Source organism: Cervus elaphus, chromosome 3 (genome assembly GCF_910594005.1).
Source record: "Cervus elaphus chromosome 3, mCerEla1.1, whole genome shotgun sequence".
NCBI classification, from domain to species: domain Eukaryota; kingdom Metazoa; phylum Chordata; class Mammalia; order Artiodactyla; family Cervidae; genus Cervus; species Cervus elaphus.
Window position 1 is genome coordinate 38,346,636 of NC_057817.1, and position 19,073 is coordinate 38,365,708.

At 38.8% G+C, this 19,073-nt stretch overlaps 1 protein-coding gene across 4 annotated transcripts in view; it reads right to left on the minus strand.

The window, feature by feature from the left end:
• The window catches only part of PDZRN4 (PDZ domain containing ring finger 4), a 392,791-nt gene that overhangs the window by 64,563 nt on the left and 309,155 nt on the right, over positions 1 to 19,073 (minus strand). For all 4 annotated transcript variants that reach the window (XM_043886846.1, XM_043886854.1, XM_043886872.1 and 1 more), the window contains 2 exons: positions 8,847 to 9,103; positions 5,491 to 5,593 (listed from right to left, as the gene is read on the minus strand). In XM_043886846.1, the coding sequence (XP_043742781.1) occupies positions 5,491 to 5,593; positions 8,847 to 9,103 (360 nt within the window). The remainder of the gene's footprint in view (positions 1 to 5,490; positions 5,594 to 8,846; positions 9,104 to 19,073) is intronic.

Sequence of the window (19,073 nt, forward strand, 5' to 3'; positions counted from 1 at the left end):
GAAATTCTTTTATTTGTGACATAGATAGATTTGGGTATTATGCTAAGTTAAATTAACTAGATAGTGAAAAATAAATATGCATGGTATCACTCATATGGAATCGAAACAAAATAAAGTCAAACACAGAAATGGAGAGTAGAAAAAATGGTTGCCAGGGGCTAGGGGGTGAGGTCTGAGAAGGCAACGGCAACCCACTCCAGTACTCTTGCCTGGAAAATCCCAGGGACAGGGGAGCCTGGTGGGCTGCCATCTATCGGGTCGCACAGAGTCAGACACGACTGAAGCGACTTAGCAGCAGCGGCAGCAGCAGGGGGTGAGGTAAATAGGGAGAGGTCAGTAAAACAGTACAAATTTATAAAGAAAAAAGAACAAATACCTATTAAAAAGGGAGAGGATATCTGTTATAACTGCATGGTGGTCTCAAGCTCCTTTCCAATTCCCTTGTACAAAAGGTGGAAAGGGACTGCACTGCTCAAAGGTTGGTTCGTGGAGACAGCAATAAGAACCCTCATATATTCCTTTGTCAAATATTGAGTAACGAATTTGAGACAGGTGATATGATGCAATGATGAACAGGCAGATAAGGCTTCTGCCCTCACAGCCTAGAAAGGAGACATATAGCTCTTACACATGCACACTAGGGACATTTTTCTGAAAGCTGGCTCACAAATCATGAATCTGCCCAAAAAGATATGATTAAAATCTCACTAATGCTTATTCTCTTGTTAGCTATTTTTTTGAATGAACATGTCCTTGATACAAAATTCTCTTTTCTTTAACTATGTAAAAGAGAGGTTATATACTTAAATTCTCACAAATATCCCGCACATATTCACAGGGATCCAGACCTGGGAAATAAATTTTGCAAAATGACACTTCTCAGCATAGCACAAGGGTTTACTTACGCTTTGCATAAGAATTGCTAAGAGGAACTTAATTAATATGCTTAATGCTCTTTCTTGTTTATAGCCCAAGTTGGATTTTCAGTTAACATTATATAGAACTGTGACATGTACTTCTCTTCTCTCTTTACCACCTGTCCAAGCAAATTTCTAAATGCCCTTTGATAGTAATGACAATGTACACACAAGGGCAACTCTATGAGTACTTAGGCTGCTGGATATGTTTCTTCAGCTTGATTTTAGGGTGAGGAATAACAACAATTTCAAGTAGCATTTCTAAGTGATGAAAATCACCAGGCTTAGAAATGTTTCTAAAATTACCTGCTTGTTGTGTCTAACATGATCTTTTATACTTCAAAATGTTGCACTTATTAATTTTCTGACTTTCCTCTCTCAACATTGAATTTTGAGAGTTGATTGCAAATGCTGCAGAAAATTCAGCATCTTCTCTGCTCTCCTGCAATAGCAAACATATCTCTATTAGGAGTTGGACAAAAGAGCTCTATATTTCTCAAAGCCTTTCCTTTTAAATTATTTCTGGTAGAGGCTGGATGTGAGATGTGCCTGTGACTTGCTAAAGGCTATTTATGATTTATTTCAACCTTTAGCTGGCTCTATGAAAGAAAAAAAATGAACAAAGTTGAAAATACAGAAAAAGAGTGCTTAATCCTCAGTGTTATTTCAGTGGAAGTCAGCACCCTGACTCTTATGAGGGCTGCATTGTGTAAATTTTTATATTTTTATTTTTCTTTCAAAGTTAAAATTAAAATCTTTTATCATTTTTAATTAGAAAACAATACTATTGTTTTTGAAAAAGATCAGATTTCAAGCTGTGAGTCTTTTAATACAGACTGGTCTGCTGAGACTTTTCTGAAGCACTGGGGGGAAATTTAAAACCCAGTCAAATAATTTTCCTGGGCAAAGTGGTGATAGGTCATGGTGAGATATGGGTGTCATTAAAATTTCATAAGGTCCCTATCACAGCAGAGTCACTGTAGCATTGAGACATTGACTATAGTATCTCCAAAGAAGTGTTTGCTGTCTATCATGGCTCTGAGGGGAGCAGTTACCATCTTTCTATGCAGTAATCTGCATGTTCAAGAGTCCCTAAATATGTATTTACAAGATAATCAGGTCTGTTTTGGCCTATTGGGTCAAAAATTCACACACTAAAAGTCCCTAAATATGTATTCACAAGATAGATCAGCTTTGGCTCACTGAGTCGATAGTAAGTTGGCCTTTTAAAAAGGGGCCTAAATATTAAGAGTTGCATAGTTTGCTTTCAGCAAGTTCAGAAATGCAGTTCTGTATGCTTTGTCTTTTAAGAGTAGATTTATTATGCTAGTTTCAGTGGATGCCAGAAGCTGTGTTTCACTCTGGCCTATGATATTTCGCTTTTAGAAAGTCAGAAGAAGACCTGCAGAACACAGACACACAGGCAGAGCCTCAGGGCAGGATGAATCCTGCCCTTCCAGACCATATCTTACCACCGCCTCTGTCATCAGCCAGGTCCCATTCCTGCTTTATCCTCCCACTGCTAGGCTGGAGACTACTTGCCCACCTTCAAGCTCATTCTAGCAGCAGAGGGATCCTGTGAGTAGCGCAGAACCTGGCCCTGCTCTCCTCCAGCAACTTCGCATCTCATCGTAAAAGCCAAAGGTCCCTCAAGATGCGCCCCTGCTCATTCCGAGTTTGCCTCCTCCTGCTGCCTGTCTGTCCCCCTTGCCCGGTCCCCGGCGCACACGGGCCTCTGCTGTACCTGGGCACATCCCCGAGGGGTCCTGCTTTGGGCCCTTCGTATCCATGCTTGCCCTCTGCTTTACCTGGAAGGCTGCTCTCTCAGAATCCACATGGCTGGTTCTCTTCAGGTCTTTTAAGAGAGCAGCCCTACAAGTGCTCGGGCCTGGTGCACTGGGAAGACCCAGAGGAATCGGGTGGAGAGGGAGGTGGAGGGGGGATCGAGATGGGGAATACATGTAAATCCATGGCTGATTCATGTCAATGTATGACAAAACCCACTACAATATTGTAAAGTAATTAGCCTTCAACTAATAAAAATAAGTGGAAAAAAAAAAAGAGAGAGAGAGAGCAGCCCTCCCTGACCACCTGTATAAGAGAGCAACACCTCATCCCAACACCATGCATTTCCTCCCTCTGTTACACACACTGCATGGTCTCCACTAGGACTTAATCACCACCTGATACAATGCATCTTCACTTGTTTTCTGCCGTTCTCTGTCCCCTAAAGGTTAAGCTCCACTGGAGTAAAGGCTTTATCAATCTAAATAAAAACCTAGATAAAAACCTGGCAATTTTTTTAACTTCTCATTAAATATCTATGGTACAACTGAACAAAAGCAGATGAAAAGGAGTCAATTCCCCAATTGCCTATCAATGTGTTCTCATTTCTAAGCTGAAGAGGAATGCGTATCTCTTTCTGAGATGAAGTCCTCTGTTTGGCCAATCAGACCTCAGGTTCCCATAATACTCTTTGAGTGGCATAAAACTGGTCCTTCTTGAAGGCCCATGGCATTCACTGCATCCCCCCAACGTCTGGGTTATAACAGAGTTCCTGGAGGAGCTGGGGTCATCTGAGCTAGTCCCAGAAACACTTGACCAGTCTGCTTCTAAGTGTGATAGTGTGTAAAGGCAGCATTTCTAAATCTCCCCCCACTTAATGTGGTGAGCACAATCAACTCTGGTGATAGCAGTGGGCTTACTAGGTCTCCCAGTCCCATCTGATGCAATCAAGAGGGATGGTTGTGTGACACTCTGCCATGTTAGTGTAACAGACTGAGGTGTACTTAGTAGAATCACTATCTTCTAAAGTTGGTGCATTATCCTTGGGTCTTCCCCAGTGCCTCCACTCCCCCATTAGCCATGCAGATATTCTCAAATGTACCCTTCCTCATGACTGAAGCCTGTCACAGTAACTTATTCCTTATTTAAATTTCACAAGAACATTCTTTATTTCAATAACTCAGAAAGGTGCCTGCGGCAAGAGAATTACAGCTGACAGACAAGTAATGACTAGGATTCTGTGATTAGTTCAGATTACAGGCTACAGAAGACCTGTCTGAGTATTTACCACTGTCATCACACGGATGCTGGCCGCTATTAGGAGTTGACATCGGTTGGAAAAGAGGATGTGGTTCAGCTAGAGTAAGCACTAGAAAATCTGCCTGTATTGTAATAGTCAATGACATGCTAATTAATGAAAATAATTTTTACTGTGACTCTGCTTAGCGTAAGCAAGTCTCTCTCCCACACCCTTCCCTAGCACACAGATGTATTTTAATAAAGCTTTAAGGCACAAACTAAATAAAAAGTTGAAGTGATCTAGATAATTCCATTCCCCAAATCCAAAGCAATTAATTAACTGAAAAGAAGACTCGTTTAATCTTGAATTATTTGGATAAGTGACTCAACTTTGTAATTTATTTTGCATGAATAGGCAAAACTTAATGTATATTTCAGTGTATATCAGTACTTAAGAGGATTTATAAAATTTTTCAATCAAATTAATGGAGAGGAGGGGATAAGTAATTCACATGAACAAAAATGACAAAACCATTTACTCAGATATTGGATATCATTGCACACTCTTCCAAATTCTGGCTGAAAAGAAATAATGATTTCTGTAATCCCCAGCAATGACTTTTGGAGGGAGATTTCAAATAAATGTCTATTTGCTTCAGGTGAGCTTCACTGAATTGGCCTTATTTAATTTCAGATCCTCCTAAGGGAAGAGATTTCAGGATTTCCTGGTTGTAAAATGGAAGAGAACATTTTGCTGAACTTGTATGACATTATCTAAAGCATTAAAAGGGCAGATAATCATGACTTTTTTGCCTGTTTACCAAAGCTTCTTTATGTCCTCAATCTACTTTATTTCCAAATGTCAGAGTAGTCTGAAACCTTTCAAAGATTTATAGACTGCAGAAACAGAGGAAATATTAGGATGAATCCTTTAACTTTTGTGAAAACTTTTAAGTAATTAATAGACGGGCTTTTGAAATTATTTCATATCACAGTACACATACTCTAACATGTACTATATGAGGGTTAAACATGGTTTAATAACAAAGGACATGAGGTCATCTCTCTTTCTAGAAAGTCAGGGAAAATGTTCTTTAAAGTACTTGAGTCATAAATAAAAAGAATATTGAGTTTGTGAAGGGGAATATAAATAATATAAAATTTAGTTTATCAATTAAAATAAAAATACTACAGAATGAATAAAAATAGTAAACACAGTCTTGGTTTTAAACATAATTCCCTTTCCAAACTCTACTTGAAATTCTCTTATATTACATAAAGGAGAAAAAAATGTAGCTTCCACAATACTATTTATACAAAACAACAAAAATGTGAGCAAATTATTTTCAAGTTTATATTATCAAAATGTTTTCCATACACTTAAACTACTAGATACCAAATAGCTGAAACAAATATTTAAAAGCTCTTAGCTTAGATATATAATAGATAAAATATGTCTCATAGTAATAAATTAATTTTTCTTTGTTATGCAAAACCCCTCAACCATGACTTCATGGAGAAGTGTGAATTGGTGTGAAAATGCTCTTACCTCATATTCAAAGTCCTCTGTTCTGTCTGCATCAGCGGGTAAGCTGGAAAGATACTCATTGTCCTCATAAAATTCATGCTCCATTGGATGGAGAGAATGGCAGCTGTGGGGAATGTAGCAATATGATAGAAATGGATCAAAAGGGTTGTTCTCAAGATTAAAAAATGACATTAGAATTTCACTTTAGTTTTCTCTGCTCGCCAATAAGACCTATAGTGATCTAGCCTTTAAATGAACTACAGCTCAGAAAGAACAATTGCTTTTCTTCTTCCCTTATATGAAATCCATCAATTTGATTTTCTGAGAGAATACCAAGATAATGGCTCATTGTCAGAGCTTCATTTTGTGAAGGGGCAGATGTGTGCTCTATCCTGGCAGTGGTGCTATATTGATACTCTGGCTGCCTTCCATTCCATCCAGTGGACTTGATACATGCATAGGTATGTGGCTTTTGAGACTGCAGTCTACCCAAAGGTGGGTATTTTGTAGCAAAGTACTACCAATTTCATAATTACAGGCTCAAACTGTTTCTGAAATTTGATTTTCAAAGCTCATAGAGTCAGTCTTCTGAAGGTATGGGTTCTGTATTTTTATTCAATTAAACATGGATCAAAAAATCAAATCTGAAGTTGGCTGAATCCTTGGATGAAGAATCCACAGATGTGGGAATGAAGTGGGAAGTGTATTTTTCAGTCTGTAAATTGTACTCAATTGCCTCCATTTCTTGAGACTTTCTTCCTCATTCTCCCTCATAACCCACATACACAAACATTAAAGAATGTTCACGGTGATAACTCACTGGAAACTCCTATAAACCATAGAGTTTCATAATCCTTTTAGAAAACATCTGGGGACAGAGAGAACTAATAAAGTAAAGGAAATGAAGGGGTTCCAGGACACTGTGTGTGACTTTTATGTATCCATTAACTTTTGGGAAATGTTTTAAATAATTCATAGAAGTGCTTTCAAATTATTATATGCCATGATGTATGATGTATACATTATACAATATGAAAGCTGTGTGTGTGTGTGTGTGTGTGTGTGTGTGTGCTCAGTTGCTTGGTTGTGTCCTACTTTTTGTAATCGTTTGGACTTTAGCACACCAGGCTCCTCTGCCCATGGAATTTTCTAGGCAAGAATACTGGAATGAGGTGTCACTTCCTCACCCAAGGGATCTTCCAGACCCAGGGATAGAGCCCACATCTTTTGCGTCTCCCGCATTGGCAGATGTGTTCTTTACCACTAGCACCACCTGGGAAGCCCAATGTGAAAGCTAAGCACAGTTTAGCAGCAAAGGGCATGAGGTCCTCTATGAGCATTTCTAAGTCAGTGAAATTAACCAAGTGGGCTTCAGGAAAGGCCTCTAAGCCCATTTTGAACATTATAACAAAAATGAACTTAGTAGTATAAATTAGTCCCCTCTAGCTGAAAGGCCAGAGAGATCCATCCTGGTACCTCACAGGATCAGTGTAAATACTCTACCAGCCTCTTCTTACTGTTCTCTAATTTGGGCCCAAATAGCAAAAGCAGTGCAGGCAGCATCTCGCTTGCTGGTCTGAGAGCTTAAACCTGGACTGGTTTTGAGAAGCCCATTCCCGCTGCTTAAACATCATAACCTGCTGTTTGGAGCAGCTGATATGTTTTCCTGGTCCTTGAATTATCAAAAAAGGAGGCCTGCTGTGAAGGACACCTTACTGATACTTTAGTAAGCATTTACTGCGTATCTACAAGATGCCAGGCCCTATGCCAATTGCTGGAAATTGGTTGGGCACAAACTCCAATTCTTGTCCTATTAATTGGGTAGAGCAGCAAAGTGGGGATTTTAATACAGTGTGATAATTAAGGGGAAAATAGAGAAGCTATGAGAGCACCTATCAGTGGGGTCAAATGCCTTAGGTTCAGAAGCCTGACCCCATCACTTCCTTTTGTGTGATCTTGCCAAATTCCTTAACATTTTTTTCTTCATCTGTGACATGGGCATGGTAATAATATAATGTGCTCACTCAGGAGATTTTTATGAGGAATATTACCTAAAACATGTTAAGTTAGCTAATAAATGTTAACTATTAGTCATTCAAGAAAGTATTTATTGGATGGCTGCTCTGCATCAGGTTGTACAAATGAATATTATTTGTTCTTTGGTTTGTGTGTTTTTCATTTCCCTTCTAGAATATAAGCTCCAGGAGGTAGTGGCTTTGTTTTTGTTACCAGTTTTCTGCCCAGTACCGAGTTCTATGGCCTGACACAAGGGGCTGTTTAATAAGTAAGGGATACATGACTAGAATCGTAGGTCAGACAGACGGAGGCTCTGCCCACCTAGAAACATAAGGTTTCAAGGCGTGGTGCACATGGTACACATTAAAATTGCTTAGGGAGATTTCTGAAAAATTCGAATGCCTATATTTTGGCCTGAGGTAGGATTGATCCGGGCACTGCATTTATTCTGCTTTTCAAAGCTCCCAAGTGACTTTAATGCACACATGTGAATCACTAAGATGGACTTAATAGAAGACCCTAAAGGGCAGGCAGGTGTCATGACCAGGTCTACACTTTACTAAATGGAACACGGATTGCAGCAGGCAATGAAAACGCAGGCTCCAGAGACTTCTGCTCCTATATAACAAGCTCTCAATCATTTTTGACTATTTGCTTAAAAACTCACAGAACAAAATGTGTGGGGCCAAACAGACTTCCAAAACTGCACAGGTAGGATTATTTGAGTCAAATGTCTGTAACAGTCTTTAACTCAGGTAAAAACTAGGAAGAAATATTCGTTTAATAGTTCTTTATTTTGTAGCTCTATATACTTCCTCTCAGACAGCCAGGACCTTTGGTTTACATCTCAATATATTGGGTAATTGCTTCCTGCAGAGAATTGCACCTTAATAAAGTGAATTTCCTAGCTTCTCCTTTAAAGAAGAGAAACACAAAAGAGAGAAAGAGAGAGAGGCAACCCACCAAGGAGAACAGAGTGCCAACATGCCCCGTCTAGGTCTATCTTAATAAGGTTTTTGGCAACTTCAGTGAGAAAATCCATTTCCCTGACCAGTGCTTGTGAGCTGTGAGAGGTTTGTGATGACTGAAAATACGAATATGAACTAATCAGAGCCAGACTTTGTCACTGCATCTCAGCAAGTAGGATTCCGGAGCTGAAACAATCATGTGGGTCAGGAAAGAGAGGAGCAGGAAAACTGAGAACTAACTGTATGGAGACACAGTCACAGAGATTTTCCAAACAGGACTGAGAGCTTGTCTCTGTAACTGTCAACTGGCTACAGGGCCTGATTCTTTCCAACATCTACTTTCAGAGACAAATGACAACAAATGAGGCTCCAGCATAAATGACAGAAAAATACCTGTCTGAGAGCAGGAATGGACAGATGTCGGGCACTGGAGGGGTGGGTGGCCTAAGTTTGGCCAGGGCCATTATATGTTCAAAGGTGATGTCCGTCTGAGTGCTGGCATTCATGAGTCGCACTTCTGGGGCTGTCCCATAGGCTGGTTTACTGAGAGGCGTTCGCCTTAGCACCTGGACCACAATAGGTTCCTTGGCATTTCGAAAAGCTTCCACTGCCTCTTCATGGGTAGCCTTTGAGAGATCCTTCCCATTGACCTGCAAAGATAAAAGGGCATTGCTTATCTCAGAGGAAAGAACAGAGAGACTGTCATGATAGATTAATAAAAGGTGGGCAGGGGAGGTTTAAACAAGTTCTGCTATGATTTTTGTGAAGGAATATTTAATCAGACATTGACATTTATTGAACTATTCACCAACAGGAGAAAGTGATGGAAACTAGGAAAACAGTTATTTCTTATATCTTTAAAAAGCACACCATCAGAATTATTAGTAAAGATTTCAAACCTTAAGCAACACATAAGCCTCAGAAAACGATTAAAATCTTCAGCTAGGTAGAAATGGTAAGTATGTCTTTTAAAAAAATGATCTATCAATCTTTTGGTGGAATTTTCAATATTTAATTAGTCTTGTGCTTGTTTGGTCTCTAAGCCATGTCTGACTCTTGCAACCCTGTGGACTGTAGCCTGACAAGCTCTTCTGTCCATGGGATTTCCCAAGCAAGAATACTGGAGTGGGTTGCCATTTTCTTCTCCAGGGGATCATCTGACCCAGGGATCGAACCCACATCTGTTGCATTGGCAGGCAGATTCTTTACCAGTAGCCACCAGGGAAGCCCTTAATTAGTTTTACTGACTTGAAATATAATTTCTGTCAGATTTATTTTATATTCATCATTTTTATCCAAGACCATGTTATTGCTCATGTGCATGTTATCCTAAGTCCTTGACATTCACAGTATAGTCTGCGGACCAGCAGCATAAGAGATTAGAAATGCAGAATCCCTGGCTATACCCCAGACCTGCTAAATGAGAACCGGCATTTTAACAAGATTCCAGCTGACTTACATGCACAAGAAAGGAGCACCGCTCTGAAACACCTCTGAGAGAGTATGCCATGTCCCTTTGCCGCCTCACCTGTTTTCATCTATACCATTTTATGACTCTCCAATGTAGCCTGGACGTAACAGAGGAAGAGGGGATGTTTGCCTTTTCCTTCCATCACTGCTTCTCAGTTGGGCCAACCATTGGTGTTTGGATGATAAAAAATTTTCTTTTAGTGACACTCTCCCACGCCTGCTTTTTAAGGGCCAATGATGTTTCCTCACCTTTGTGGCACCCAAAACACCCACAGGCTTTTCTGATTACCCTCTTGAGAGGTAGTACAGAAACTGCTCTCAAATTGTCATCAATTTATTCCCCTAACATGGGTTCTAATAACACAGCCTCTTAGTGGAAGTTGTGTTTTCATAAACAGCTATAGAATCATAAAAGAAAGTAAAAAAACTCGCACCCCAAATGAACCAATAATGTTGGCTTTTGCAAACAGGAAGAGATACTTGGGAGTACAGTACTGTGCTCAAAACCCCTGAAATTATACCATTTCTAGACAACTAAACCACCCATCTGCTGGTGAGGCTCTAATAACTGCTATGCACCAGCAAATCTTTAGAGATCCCTGGAAGCCTTCAAAAGACACAAAAGGAATCACTGAGTTGGAGCTAGTGAGAGACTGCTGACATTCAAATGAGCACACTTTCTCCCCCTAAGTAGAGAAAGAATATGTGCATGCTCAGAGCAAATGTGGGGCATTTTGGGGTAAATGATACAGTGCCAGGTGAAAATTGTCATGTCATGTAGAGATAGGCTTAATGACCTGGCTGTGCCAATTTACTCAACTGACCCTGAAAGAGTTAATGTGCCTTCAGAAATTGAGCAATTCAACTTTCCTCACCAGCACCGTATGAAACAGTACAGTTTCTGAGTAACTAGTAAGAAACTTCAGTTGGAGATTTGGGTGTTTACCTACCAATGTGCATAGTCATTAATTTTCTCCATGAATTAGAACACTACCACTGAGTTTTCACTGGTATAACTCTGGAATGGCTTGATGACTTTGCACATATGGGGCAACGTGAACACAGTACAACTACTAGCTGGTACTCATTCTTTTAGCACCTTCAGATGACAGGCACTCTGGAGAGGCCGCTACTCCTAAAGACCTGTAGTCAGCACATGGTAAGAGAAGTTCCAGGGTGGAAAAGTACAAACTGAAATCTGGCTGCTTGTGTTGAAGAGCATCATCCTCTGTCTCTTCTTATGGTCAGTGTTTACTAACTCCAGAATTATGGAAGATGATCCAGTGGTAGATAGACTGTTCCATCATAATCTATGTGGTATGGAAGAATTCCCCTTTTATCCACACATTTCCTGCTTCATGGTGTCCCTTCAACTGAGTGAATATTCAGTTGTTCAAGATTTCATACCTTTTTACCTCTCTGAAAAGAACTCTTGGTCATAATCTATTATCAGCTATTTAAAACCTACTGGAGCAATGTCAATGATGCTATCTTTTCCTATAAGCATTGTATCTAGAGTAACTCCTAACAATGGCAGAATGAAAGTGTTCTTTTTGAAGGAACTTTTAACATTATCTGAAGGTAAATGGAAAATAATTTATGGCCCTGGTTTCTTCCAATCATACATGAAATCCTGCGTGTGTGTGTGCTAAGTCATTTCAGTCGCGTCCAACTCTTTGTGACGCTATGGACCATAGCCTGCCAAGTTCCTCTGTCCCTGGGATTCTCCAGGCAAGAATACCGGTGTGGGTTGCCATGCCCTCCTCCAGAGGACCTTCCTAACCCAGGGATTGAACCCTCATCCCTTGCGCCTCCTGCATTGGCAGTAGGTTCTTTGCCACTAGCACCACCTGGGAAGCTGACATGAAATCCTACTAACGCACAAATTGTATGTCATTAAATAGTGAAGAAATGCCATTATTCTATTTCTTCCCCAAGGTGGCTCAGTACCCTGCCTACAATCTAGTCTTGAGACTCCTTTGTTTCTTACTTGTTTTAGTGATCTTCAAAGAAAGAATAATTTTTAAAAAGTTCCTTAATGATAATGATTATTTATCTTATGCCCCTATGAGTGAAGTAAGGCCATTTTTGGAAAGTTCAGAAAAGTATAAAAAAATTTGCAGAAACAAAAAATTACTGGAGAGTATTTTAGACTGTGAAATTATTAGTTCTTATCATAATACTTAGTATATGCAGACAATATTAGCATTCATACAGCAAGATCAATACCTATTGATTCTAAGAACTGTATATTCATTCATTTACAAGCATGGCATTTATATCCAAAATTAATTTTTTGCTTTAAGGACAATTGAATACAATCTTAAAAAAGGACAGTCAATATAATCTCAAATATCTTACTTCCCTATTGGGAATGCTCTTTTCTTCTAGTTATCATGCAGCTGACCCCTATTTTCATAAGTTATTTAATATCTCTCAAAGTAAAGAAGTCTATGACCTTTAAAGGCTCAGTATACTGCCCCATGTGATCCCTTAGAAAATGTGAGCACTGATGATACAAAATGCTCTTTTTTTCACATCGCTTGAAGTTCATCAACATACTGTTAGCCTACCAAAAGGTCACCATAAGTTATGCCTTTTACAATAGAAAAAAGAAGAGTTTAATTGGGATTTTCTGGCAGTTGCTTTACTCAGTTATTAGTTACAGCTAGGGAGAAGAATAATTTTGAAACAATATCTGAAATTTTAATCCTATAGAAAGTTTTGAAGTAAATTAGCAAATAAATTAATAGCAAAACTGCGTTTTTCCATGTGGTTAGATCCTAAACCAACAAGATATTTGGTATTACCTAGTGCCATATCGTTATCCTTTTATTTCTTTTCCATCATATTCTTTCCTTCCCTCCTTCACTCCCTCCCTTCACTATTCCTTCCCTCTTCCTCTCTCTCTACTTCAATCTTGGTTTTGTATGGACAATATATGTGAAATAAAATTGAAGAAGGAAAAGTCAGCTATTAATGGCATTCCAGTTAATATAGATAGTTAAGAGTGCTGATCCAAACTGTTATAGGTGCCTAATCAATGGAAGGAAGCAAAAGTGCTAGAAGCTGATTTTCAGGGGAAAAACTGGGTGAAGAGTGTTGGGAGCAAAATTGATGGGAGGAAAGGTAAGTTGAAAATTAAGATATACACACATATTACAGGGTGTGGGTTTGAAGTGTACATGCAGAAGACTGATGATTCGATTTAAGCAAGGTGTAGATGAAGAGACCTTTTTCTAAGGTGGTTGCTAATGAAATGAATGAGAGGTTAGAGCGTCCTAATAAACATGAGAAATATATGAGGTAATTCCTTTTATTACTATGACATCTGGCTGTTTGATAACTGTGGACAAAACTGATTTGTTTCTAAAGCTACCTAGCAACTAGAGTAAAACTGAAAAGACTCATGTAACTGCTCTTTGATAAGACGCTCACAGCCCCAGCGTGGAGCAACTGGACTCTGGAATGGTGATTAAGTCACCTGATTTGAGATAAATGAGAAACCAGGCACCTTATTGATAAAGACAATTATCAGAATTGGTAACAGCATAAAAGAGGAAAGGAAGATGCTAATGATAGAAGTTTTGGGAGAAACAGAGATGTGGTTACCCTCAAGAAGAAAAATAGATTTGGGATTGGAAGCAAGTATAAAGAGGAGCCTTAATCATGCCAAACTTGCAACAGTTCTACCGGATGTTAAGTGACTAAAAGAAATCCTAACCATGGGAAACCATTTCCAGAGGTCTTTCTCTTTCCTGCACTTACTTTATCAGTTTAGTTGATACGTTGAAGATATATACACATTTTTACAGATATGAACAAATAAATGTCTTGCTTCTAAAAGATTATTTTCCATTATATTGATAGAGGGAAGTGAATAGGAGACAAGTAGTCACTTTTCAGCAAGCAATGCAAAAGAAGTGAGAATCCATTTGTTGTGGCAGATGGGCTAATTAATCCATAAGCAACTTGTGAATGTTAAGTAAAGAATATAGCTTTTCATATGTAAACCAGATCACGCTATCATTTGGTGAAGCTTCTGTTTAACTAAAAATCAATCTACTCTTTTGGATAAACTGCAAAATCTGGGCCACTTGTCAACAACCTCTCCAGAGTGACTGGTGGCCTCAGCTTGTATGTGAGCTCTTCTGCTTTGATTATTCCTCCAAATCCAGCCACATGAACAATTTTCTTGAGTGTCAGAAAACAAACAGGCTTTTCTTTTTTCTAAAGCGCAAACAAGGGCATGAGTGACCAAATCACACTGGTGTGATTTCATTTCCAACGTAGGCTGTTTGGGACGATGAGGGTTTCCAAACCTCTGTGCCTCTTTCAGAAACTAAGGGCTTTTAAGTATCTCTGCCTTTCATGAGATCATACTTATAAGAATACTCAGTAGAAGAGGTGCAGAATACCAAAGATTATGTACAATTTCAAGTGTAGAATAAGCAAGCATAAAACATTTAAATACTGTTTTTTAATGTTTATGAAATTTAATTTATTTTTTCATTTATTCATTCATTTATTTTCAGCATTATGGAGATACAGATAACAACATTATAAGATATTTAACATGTACATGGTACTAATTTGATATATATATGTATTATGAAAGGATTCCAAATAGCTAATTAACACATTTATCACTTCAATTAATTAATTGTTTTATTTAGGTGAGAACATTTATGTTCTATTTGCTTAGCAAATTTTGATTATATAATACAGTGTTATCAACTACAGTCACTATTTTTACTTTAGATCCTCAGACCTGAGTGTTGTAATTATGGATGGGCATGGCAGCTTACAAGAACTCTTACCCTCACGAATAACTATGAAATTAATTTTGATTAGAATTCCTATGTGATTGCTGATCAAATTCTCTGATAATTATGGGGGTATTATAGAAACAGAGCCTAATAACATTTTATTTAAGAAAAAAGCAATATTTAAATTGCTGCTAAAATGTTTGGTATGAAAGGAATTTAAAATAATCCGAACTCTATATTCATTAAAACACTTGTCATATACAATCTGTAAATCAGTTTTAAGGAATTTAAGCATATCACCTTTTTCTAAACTTGGTATGTTTGCTTCTAGATGGACATCTGTTATGTAAATTGAGAACAGCATAGCATAAGAAATATTTATAGCAAAAAGACCTCACAGAAAAGGAATTGTGCAACATGTTATGAAGAAAATCTTGTGAGATTGACTAAACTTAATTTTGAAACATTTAAAAAATATTGTCAATGAACAAAACATTGGTAGGCCTGTGATAATCGTATTTTAGAAAGTGAGAAGGTAAAAAATGTTATGTTGCATTAAATCAAAAGTCTGTGTAGTTCAGTGTTCTTTTGACAGTGCTGTTGTCAGATCTGGGGAAGAGAATAAGGTAATTATCACACAGGTTCTAACGAGCAGACTTATTCAGAAGTGACCCTGGGGCTCCTTGTCTTGCCTGGACTGCAGGGTGGTAGCTTCATTTTGCTGGTGTGTGAGGTCTTGCAGCTTCCCTTGAGCTCCAAAGGCTCCCCAGTGCTGAGTAGCTGGCTTTCCCAGAAAATGGAGGTAACTACTTTTAACTCAGACAGCCTAAATCTCCTGTGTTTCCCTCCTGACCATGTGACCCTAAGGAAGCCGCAGCAGGGTGGGGTCTCTCCACTGGAACACGGACCCGCTGTATGTCCAATAGTTCCAGGTCCCCGCGTGCTGCTGCCCCCTGACTTGTATGTTCCCCAGTAGAGACTGTGTTGTGCTTCCTGGGCTATGCTTGGTCGCTCAGTCGTGTCCGACTCTTTGCCACCCACGGACTGCAGTCCACCAGGCTTCTCTGTCCTTGGGGATTCTCCAGGCAGGAATATTGGAGTGGGCTGCCAGGCCCTCCTCCAGGGGATCTTCCCAACCCAGGGATCAAACCCCCCAAGTTTCCTGCATGGCAGGTGAATTCTTTACTGACTGAGCTACCAGGTAATCAATAGAGACTGCAGTCTAACCTGTAACTTGTGACAGTGTGGAATTTGCCCTATCAACCGTGTGTGACACACATTTACAACACAAAGAACTGAATTTATTCAAAATGCTTCTACATGTAACATTGTGAATTGCAGACTCCCATTAACCCAAGGAGATATTTTAGAAGCCTAATAATATATTTAGTTAACTGATTGTGACGCTGAGGTCACTACTACAGGACGCTGTTTCCCAGCTCCTTTCGTGGTACATTTTGATGACAAAGTGTTCCCAAATGCAAGCAAGACTCATCTCCAACTTTTCTTATTAAGATATTGCAGACCCAGGACTTCCCTAGTGGTGCACTGGATGGGAATCCGCCTGCCAATGCAGGGGACATGGATTAGATCCCTGGTCTGGGAATATCCCACATGCTGTGCGGTAACTAAAGCCCGTGCGCCACGACTGCTGAGCTGATGCTCTAGAGATGGTGAGCAGCAACTCTGGAGCCTTTGCGCCTGGAGTCTGTGCTCCTCAACAAGAGAAGTCACCGCAATGAAAACCACCTGCTTGCTACAACTTGAGAAAGCGCTCACGCAGCACTAAAGACCCAGAACAACTGAAAACACGTTTAAAAAATGTTATAGACCCATTATTTATGGATTTTCCAGAACTGTTCTTGAACCAATTTGTATTTTTGGTTATAGGAAATCTTGGGGATGCAATTTTAATAATTGCCTTTCTCCCTATTATCTTTTCTCTGTCGTAATTTTTGTATTCCTTCTTTGGTATTTTCTGCTTCTTTCTCTCTTTTCATTGCCACACTTTCCCATTTGGCTGGGATTTAGCAAATTTGAAGAGTGGTTATCTATGTAAATTATTCCAATTATTAAAGGAACAGGTTATGATAGTTTTGATTCTTACTGAGGGAAATACAATGTGTGCAACATAGCTTTATTTCCCTCCTTATAAATAAATTTATCTTCCCTCCCCTTAATGAAAGAAATGGAAACTCCTCCTCTTTGGCACATGAGCTGGTGTTTCTTGCTTTGTGCCTGAGATCCACAGTGTACTCTTTTCTACCCAGCTCTGTATCTGCTGGGATGCTGTCAACTGTATTCCATGTCACTGGGCTCCCTTGCTTTATGTCTTTTGCTTGCTTTGGCCAGTGGTAAGAGAGCTAATGTTCTGTCTTTATCCAGGGCCTCCCTTCCTGGCTTTCAGGATGCCAGCTCTGGCCAGGGTCGGTTCACACCCTGGCTTACCTTCCTCCTTCAGGTCTGTGAATAGTAAGGATTTCTCTTTCTATTGTGTTCATTCCCTTAACTCTGCTCATACCTCTGTGAGTGTTCCTTCATCCAACTTTCTTCAATGAAACCCTTTGAGTGTGCTCTCTGTTTCTTTCTTATTAATATAACTAGGCACAGAACTCCTTTGATTTAAAAAAAGAAAAACAATAACAAAATAATGGTTGAAGGGGTGGGGTGGGGAGGGAGACAGGAGGAAATTTCAAAAGGGAGGGGATATATGTATACTTATGGCTGATTCATGTTGAGGTTTGACAGAAAACAGCAAAATTTTGTGACACAGTTATCTTCAATAAAAATAAATTAATTTTAAAAAAGCTAAAACTTACCACCTTGGCCCACTATTGATGATATTAATCTTTATGACTTGATGAGGGAGAGAGTGAGAACACTTGAGGGATGGGGTGGGGAAGACAGGAGAGACAGAATGAATCTAAAGCACATGTAAAATGTTAATGTTAAATATGTTAAATGTTTATTAAAAATGTTAAATAAAATTCTAGATGTAGGTATTTGAGAATTCCTTGTACTATTCTTATAACTCTTTGATGAGTCTGAAATTATGTCAAAATAAAATGTCTCAAGATATTGTTATATTTGTTATTAGTTACAAATGCATTTATGCTATAATCATTTAGAGTTAGCAAATAATTATAAGCAATTGATGAATTATAAGCTCCCTACAAAGTGTTTCTGTATTTGCTTATCTTTAAGAGGAACAAATTCTTAGTCTGAACTGAATGTCTTTTTTCTTGTGCACATACCACACACACACACACACACACACACACACACACACACACATCCCTACAGCAAAAAACACAGATTGCTATCACCAACTTTATCATTGTCATAACAATTCATCTACTGAGTATCACCTGAAATCCTGTTCTCCTCCAAGCTGAGCTATTTAAAAAGATGGATGACTGCCTTCTGGCTAATTGTAGGAGTTCTTTCATTACTATAAAAGACTTTTTATATCTCAAGTGACTCTATAAGCAGTGAATAATGACTTGAAGTCTTTGGAGAAGAGTCCACTGATGAAATGGTAGGATAACAACTACTTATTGACCTTTTACTTCCTAAGATAATACTAAGCTGATGTAGTTGATTATTAATAAACCTATCCATTGAGTTTTGACACATCAGATCCAAATATGTTAAACTTAAAGAGAAATTCTGATGGAGACATAAAATTTCCTGCAGCAAGCCTAAGGGTGTAAAGACATAAGGCATACATAGGGCAAAAGCTGTTAAAATGAACTCAAACTGTTTCATTGGGAACAAACTTCATTGTAATTAAATGACCCAGATTTTCTTTAAAAATTACTATACACAGCATAAGCAACTGAGGATTCGACAGAACTATACATTTTTCATACTCACTGAGCAAGCGGAAATGTGCTCTCAGCCCTTGGACGAGATCTCGTGATACCATTTTCATGATGAGAACATATATGAATATTAAGAACATAACTTTGGGTCTCAGCCACACTAGCATAGTGTCATAGAAGTGTTAAAAATAACTTTCTGTTAAATTAAAGCAATGCTAGTGTTACACATAGTTACTAATGAGGGACAAGATAGTGACTTATTTGTAATAGGACACTGATGACAACATCAAAGATGCTGAGGACATCTTCACCAGAAGTCCACTGTCCCTTTTCTATAAGCATATCAAAATATGCTTAGCTATTTAAATGCTTCTGTGCAACAAACGCTGAATGACAAGAAGCTGATGTTTTGTCTAGTACTGTTGTTTAAGGGCCACAAACATGTTTGGTACGTACTTGACACTCAATAAATATATTAAATAATTTGTTATGTATTTATCAGGACACATGTTAAAACAACCTGGAGAAGGAAATGGCAACCCACTCCAGTATTCTTG